Source organism: Oncorhynchus gorbuscha, linkage group LG03 (assembly GCF_021184085.1).
Source record: "Oncorhynchus gorbuscha isolate QuinsamMale2020 ecotype Even-year linkage group LG03, OgorEven_v1.0, whole genome shotgun sequence".
Classification (NCBI taxonomy): domain Eukaryota; kingdom Metazoa; phylum Chordata; class Actinopteri; order Salmoniformes; family Salmonidae; genus Oncorhynchus; species Oncorhynchus gorbuscha.
This window is the reverse complement of record NC_060175.1, coordinates 58885152-58892061: the sequence shown is the minus strand read 5'-3', so window position 1 is coordinate 58892061 and position 6910 is coordinate 58885152. Positions and strand designations below refer to the sequence as shown.

The 6910-nt window shown below is 43.7% G+C and overlaps 1 protein-coding gene across 1 annotated transcript; it reads left to right on the top strand.

Moving 5' to 3' along the window:
- The first annotated feature begins 233 nt into the window (after positions 1 to 233).
- Positions 234 to 6238, top strand: LOC124021102 (vesicular inhibitory amino acid transporter-like). Its single transcript, XM_046336433.1, has 2 exons — positions 234 to 1200; positions 2724 to 6238. The coding sequence occupies exons 1-2, from the start codon at positions 781 to 783 to the stop codon at positions 3909 to 3911; spliced, it is 1608 nt and encodes a 535-aa protein (XP_046192389.1). The 5' UTR covers positions 234 to 780; the 3' UTR covers positions 3912 to 6238.
- Positions 6239 to 6910: the final 672 nt, after the last annotated feature.

The window sequence follows — 6910 nt, the reverse complement described above, 5'->3', positions numbered from 1 at the left end:
GCAACAAATATTTGGTCAAATTCTAGTCTGAAAGTTACATAACCCGGTCCAAAGAGTTGATGTTTGTCTCCTCTCGATTTCCACCTAGCTCCTTTTATACACGTAACGTAATGCAACACTCAAAGCACCCAGAATGTAATTGGATGTTAGAATGAAGTTTTGTAGAATACGGGGGTGGGGAGGGGACAAGGTACCGCAAGCACCTCCCCTAGAAATGCAGCAAATCTCTCCCGTTTTCTTCCGTGGGTGTCTACGCGCTCTGGGGGCTGGAGACGTGCTCCACGAAGCAGAGTCCTTGTATTGGCAGGCTGATGATGACACGTGCCACCCCCAGGCTCCAGCGTACGGCACTGACCTCAGTAACCGCCAAGGAAAACCAACTGTGGAAGCGTTGCTGCAACCGTTATTATCAATAAACGAACTGAATATAACAAATTGCAACAATTTTTCGTAATCCTCTGCGTAATACATTTCCACCCCTTAAAAAAAATCGTGCATCAAGTTCGGACGTTTTCGTCGAGTGCGTTCACTGACTGGAGTGCGGTCACAAGATGCGAAGACGGAGCGCCGACGTCTGAAGGTGAAATGAACCTGGGGATGATCAAGAACAGGAGTACTTTGATCAAGAAGTGGAGATAGCAAATTAAATACCATCAGGGCTTTCTAAAACCACCGTCCGTACTATAGCTTAGTTTTATTCACGCAATCTAGTTATTGACTAAATATTTTAATTGAACAACAACAAAAATTGTCCCCGACGGGTAGACAGAGAACGCAACAATGGCACATTTAATCCGAAGCAAATTTCAAAATAAACTGTCAAATGCGGCCACCTCCGTGTCGAATAAATCCACGGCGAAGGTGAGCGGCATGATGGCCAGGATGGGCTTCCAGGCCGCCACAGACGAGGAGGGACTGGGCTTCGCTGCATGCGATGATTTGGATTACGACCACCGGCAAGGACTGCAGATGGACATCATGAAATCGGATGAAATGGGTGGTGGTGACACTGGAGAGGGGAGCGGAGAGGGTGTGATGGGTGGAGGAGAAGATGGAATGGCGGCTGGGGACAGCCACTACCAGAGAGATGGCACCGGCCCTCCGCTCTCCGCCTCTAAAGCCTCAGGTCTGGGAGAAGAAGAAAAATCACCGAAAATCACCGCGTGGGAAGCTGGCTGGAATGTCACGAATGCAATCCAGGTAAAGACGCATAATTAAAACAGCATGGCGCTTGCAGGTGTCCTATCCCACTCATTCATTCAATGATGACTTCGTGTTACCTGCCATATAAAAAGCCAAATGTTAATAAATGTAAGCCTACATAACTGAAAGAAAAGCTATCACCAAGAAAAGCTATCACCAAATGATTGCGAACACACATCCCCGGTGAAAAGGCTAATTAATAGAGGCGAAGGCATTCGATATTCCAACAGTCTCGTGAACCCGACCTCAGGCAACAGCAGTGACTGTGTTAGGATAAGTAATCCCTCTCACCCCACCCCCCCTAAGTTTTAGATGCACTATTGTTAAGTGACTGTCCCACTGGATGTCATAAGGTGAATGCACCAATTTGTAAGTCGCTCTGGATAAGAGCGTCTGCTAAATGACTTAAATGTAAATGTAAATGTAAAAATGTGTTAAACCAGAATATAAAATAGATTGTGTGAGGCATCCCGGATGTATAGAGACACTAATATTCCAAGGGTTCCTTATATAAATAAATAAACAAAAATTGCCCGAGCCTAATTCACACAAAAACAACCTTTTGATTTTGGATAAGGAGATGAATTGGTGGTATTTGGAGATAATTGACGTGGTTTGGGAAGGTTCATAACCTATGAAAAAAATAGGATAAATTACACACTGTTACCGTAAGAGGTTAAGAGGGGGGGGAAGGTTAAGAGGGGGGTTACCGTAAGGGGGGGGGGTAATGCCGAACGTGACCCGTACTGATCTGTTGATACGGCTTTACGCACGAACTTGGCTCTGTTGCTCTGGAGCGCATTCATGCAGCAGTTATACTATTCGAAAGGACAGAATCTCTCCTTCAGATTGACAGGTGACCTTCTAGATAGTCATTTCGTCAAGGTCATTTGGATATATAGCCTAAACTATGCTGCGCTGTGCTTTCCTCGATAGCCTATCATATACGTTATAGCTAGTCTATAGCTAATTTCATCGTTGCATTACGCGCAGGCTATGCGTGTCTATCACCTACAAATGAGTAATAGCGGGTCTGGGGCGACCTTTGAAGTGTTAAAAATGTACTTGACAGTGTATCTGTATGTGGCAAAAAGTCCCAAGACAAGCGCAGTCCCATCATGCGTTGTTAACGCTATGATCATCATCATGACAGTCACCATTTAACCAGGACGTGTCTCCACCCTATTGATGACTACAAAAGTAGCTGGAAAGGGCACGCTCGCAGCTAAATGGAATGCCCACCAGAACCCACACCAACAAGCAAGCATGTCACCCATTGAATCATGTACACACTATCTCATAATGCGTAATCCATGTAGGCCTATGTAAAGTGCAATAGTCATTCAACAAATACTCCATTTTGTAAAATCATTATTTAATAATTGGCAATCCTATATTTACGCCCACCCATCTCCAACCTGTTTAGTTATTATCAACAAATACCAGGCTACATTTTGTAAACGTTTATCTTGAATTGATCTGGTTATTATGCCCATAAATAACTTCCTGTGTGTTTTCAGGGGATGTTCGTTCTGGGTTTACCATACGCCATTCTCCACGGGGGATACCTCGGACTGTTTCTCATTATTTTCGCCGCCGTGGTGTGTTGCTACACGGGGAAAATCCTCATCGCCTGCCTGTACGAGGAGGACGAAGACGGTCAGCTGGTGCGTGTAAGGGACTCATACGTGGACATTGCAAACGCCTGTTGTCAACCGAGGTTTCCATCTTTAGGTGGCCATATCGTGAATGTAGCCCAGATCATCGAGCTGGTGATGACGTGCATCCTGTACGTGGTTGTGAGCGGAAACCTAATGTACAACAGCTTTCCCACCCTCCCCATCTCACAGAAGTCCTGGGCCATCATGGCCACCGCCGCCTTGCTGCCCTGCGCCTTCCTGAAGAACCTGAAGTCCGTATCAAAGTTCAGTTTGCTGTGCACTATCGCGCACTTCGTCATCAACATCCTGGTAATTGCCTACTGCCTCTCTAGAGCGCGCGACTGGGCCTGGGACAAAGTCAAATTCTACATCGATGTGAAGAAGTTCCCCATTTCTATTGGAATCATCGTGTTCAGTTACACGTCTCAGATTTTCCTTCCGTCACTCGAGGGGAACATGGTGAAACCCAGCGAGTTCCACTGTATGATGAACTGGACCCACATCGCTGCATGCGTCCTCAAAGGCTTGTTCGCCCTTCTAGCTTACCTGACCTGGGCGGATGCCACCAAGGAGGTCATCACCGACAACCTGCCGTCAACCATCAGGGCTGTTGTGAACCTTTTCTTAGTGGCCAAAGCTTTACTGTCATACCCATTGCCATTCTTCGCTGCGGTTGAAGTATTGGAGAAATCATTTTTCTGTGAACGAGAACGCACATGGTTCCCAGATTGCTATGGAGGCGATGGAAGGCTGAAAGCCTGGGGCCTCACTCTCAGATGCACCCTTGTGGTGTTCACGTTGCTCATGGCCATTTATGTACCGCATTTTGCTCTTCTCATGGGTCTGACCGGCAGCCTGACGGGCGCGGGGCTTTGCTTTCTGCTCCCCAGCCTCTTCCACCTCAAGCTACTATGGAGAAAGCTGCTATGGCACCACGTGTTCTTTGATGTCGCTATATTTGTAATAGGGGGCATATGCGCCATCTCTGGTTTCATCCACTCAATGGAGGGACTAGTAGAAGCTTACAAGTATGGCATAGAAGATTAGCCAAGCCACTGTCTGCTGGATATCGATGTTTTTGCACATCCCCTTATAGTGTATAACTGAAATCCCCACTGAGCGCAGTCAATGCATCCCTGCTTACAGAATTCATGCGAAATAAATGCGTGCACCGAAATGCAGTGCAAGCACTCATTACACACACAGACACACACACACACACACACACAGTGGGACAGAGTCTAAATATGATATGGACAATTCAACGTGTAATGTATAAATATGAGAACAACATGCATATCCATATATTTCAGTGGAGTGAAGGTTTACAATAGTTCAATCGACCTAAACAAAATTGCAAAATGGGACACGTTTCTTCATCTCTCTGTGGTGTTTTCCCATCTTGAGAGACATTTAATTTGAAATGCAAGTATGTGGTTTTGGACGACAATTTGACGGAATCGTGACTACATGGTATAAACAAAGTTGTGTGTTTGATATGATGGCACTTTCTTCTACGTGATTTTCAATGTTTCAGTGGGCAGTGAATGTGATTATTAATTAACACATTGACATACAATAATGTGGACCTATTATGATGGGAACTACTAAAATGGCAATACATTATAGGCTATCAGCAAGACAACATAAATATAATACATATCGTGAATGATGAAACAGTGTGTTAATGAATACTAGGAATATCCCAAATATCTTTGAGATGTATTTAGAAGTCATTTGTATTCTCTCCAAGCGCTATTTCGAAACAGCATTAGCTACATTGAATGTATAATATTCAGACAAAAGAAAAGTGTTCAGGAATTAGGACGCGGAAAACAAAACGTTCACAACCTGAGTAAGGAAAGACGTGTTTTGCAAATTTGAATAAACATTTAAACACATGGTTAGGCCTAAACACATATCGCACAGGTTATGAAATTGGGAAGAAAAAAAGACGGCAAATGCCTGTGAAGTAATAGGCTGTCATTATCGTTTGAAGAAGGTCCCACAAGTCCGTCACTTGACCGATATTCGCCACATGATTAAGATCACCATGGAATTCGGTCACTGTAAATTCGAATTTATCCCCTAATGTTTCATATTATAATATGCATTTTACTTGTAAACTATACCTGCGAGATTAATTGAAATGATTCGATGTCCGGAATTAAGTGTCTGAATCATACACACATGAAGAGATCATGAAAATAAGAAAATGTGCATAAAGACATTTTTCATTCTGCACAATCCAACGGTCCTGTGGAAATGTTATAAAACCGTATGTGTAGTGTATTGTGGTTTCAAAAAGATGGAATGTAAATCTCAAATCGTGATCATATATATATGAATATTAATGAATAAAGAAACAAGTTAAATTATATCATATACATTTGTGTGGTGGGTTTTATGTGATAAAAACGAAAAACCGTGAGAACATGTACACTGAACAAATATATAAATGCAACATGTCAAGTGTTGGTCCCATGTTTCACGAGCTGAAATAAAAGATCCCAGAAAGTTGACATACAAAGAAAAAGCTTATTTGCACAAATGTGTTTACATCCCAGTTAGTGAGCATTTCTCCTTTGCCAAGATAATCTATTCAGCTGGCAGGTGTGGCATTTCAAGATTAAAGCTGATTAAACAAAATTATCATTGTACCTTGTGCTGGGGACAATATATGGCCACTCTAAAATTAGCAGTTTTGTCACACAATGCAATGCCACAGCTATGGGGAGCATGCAATTGGTATGCTGACTGCAGGAATGTCCACCAGCGCTGTTGCCAGAGAATTGAATGTTCATTTCTCTACCATAAACCGCCTCCAACGTTGTTTTTGGGAATTTGGCAGTACGGCCAACAGGCCTCAGAACCGCAGACATGCGGGATCGTCTGAGACCAGCCACCTGGACAGCTGATGAAACTGAGGATTATTTCTGTCTCTAATGAAGCTCTTTTGTGGGGAAAAAAGTAATTGGCTAGGCCTAGCTCCCCAGTGAGTGGACCTATGCCCTGTGGGTATGCACAACCAAAGAATTTCTGCACAAAGAATCAGAAACCGTATCCGGGAATCTCATCTGCGTGCTTGTCGTCCTCATCGGGGTCTTGACCTGACTGCAGTTTAGCATCTTAACCGACTTCAGTGGGCAAAATGCTCACCTTCGATGGCCATTGGCACGCTGGAGAAGTGTGCTCTACACGGATCAATCCCGGCTTCAACTGTACTGGGCAGATGGCAAACAGGGTGTATGGCTTTGTGTGGGAGAGCGGTTTCCTGATGTCAATGTTGTGAACAGTGTGCCCCATGGTGCCAGTTGGGTTATGCTATGGGCAGGCATAAGCTACAGACAACGAACACAATTGCATTTTATCAATTTGATTGCACAGAGATACCGTGATGAGATCCTGCGGCCCATTGTCGTGCCATTCATCCTCCGGGGTTCACCTCACCTTTCAGCATGATAATGCACGTCCCCATGTCACAAGGATCTGTACACAATTCCTGGAAGCTGAAAATGTCCCAGTTCTTCCATGGTCGGCATACTCACCAGACATGTCACCCATTGAGCATGTGTGGGATGCTCTGGATCGACGTGTACAACCACGTGTTCCATTTCCCACCAATATCCAGCAACTTTGTACAGCCATTGAAGAGGAGTGGGACAACATTCCACAATCAACTGCCTGATCAACTCTATGCAAAGGAGATGTGTCGCACTGCATGAGGCAAATGGTGGTCACACCAGATACTGACTGGTTTTCTGATCCATGCCCCTACTTTTACATACATTTCTGTATTCCCGCATGTTGTGGTTATATTTTTTGTTCAGTGTATTTTTTCTGGATAAATATAATAAAATATGGAAATTTGTTTTGTAGAATTATTGCAGATATAAAATAATGATTCATGAAAATACACAGCATTTCTTTGTTTGATGCGATTGATTAGGGTTATTCCTGTGTCATAAGAAATCTAAATTACAGGAATTCTATGCAATTACATTCCAGACCAAAAAGGTCATGTCTGCCTCTCTCTCTCTGAGTGT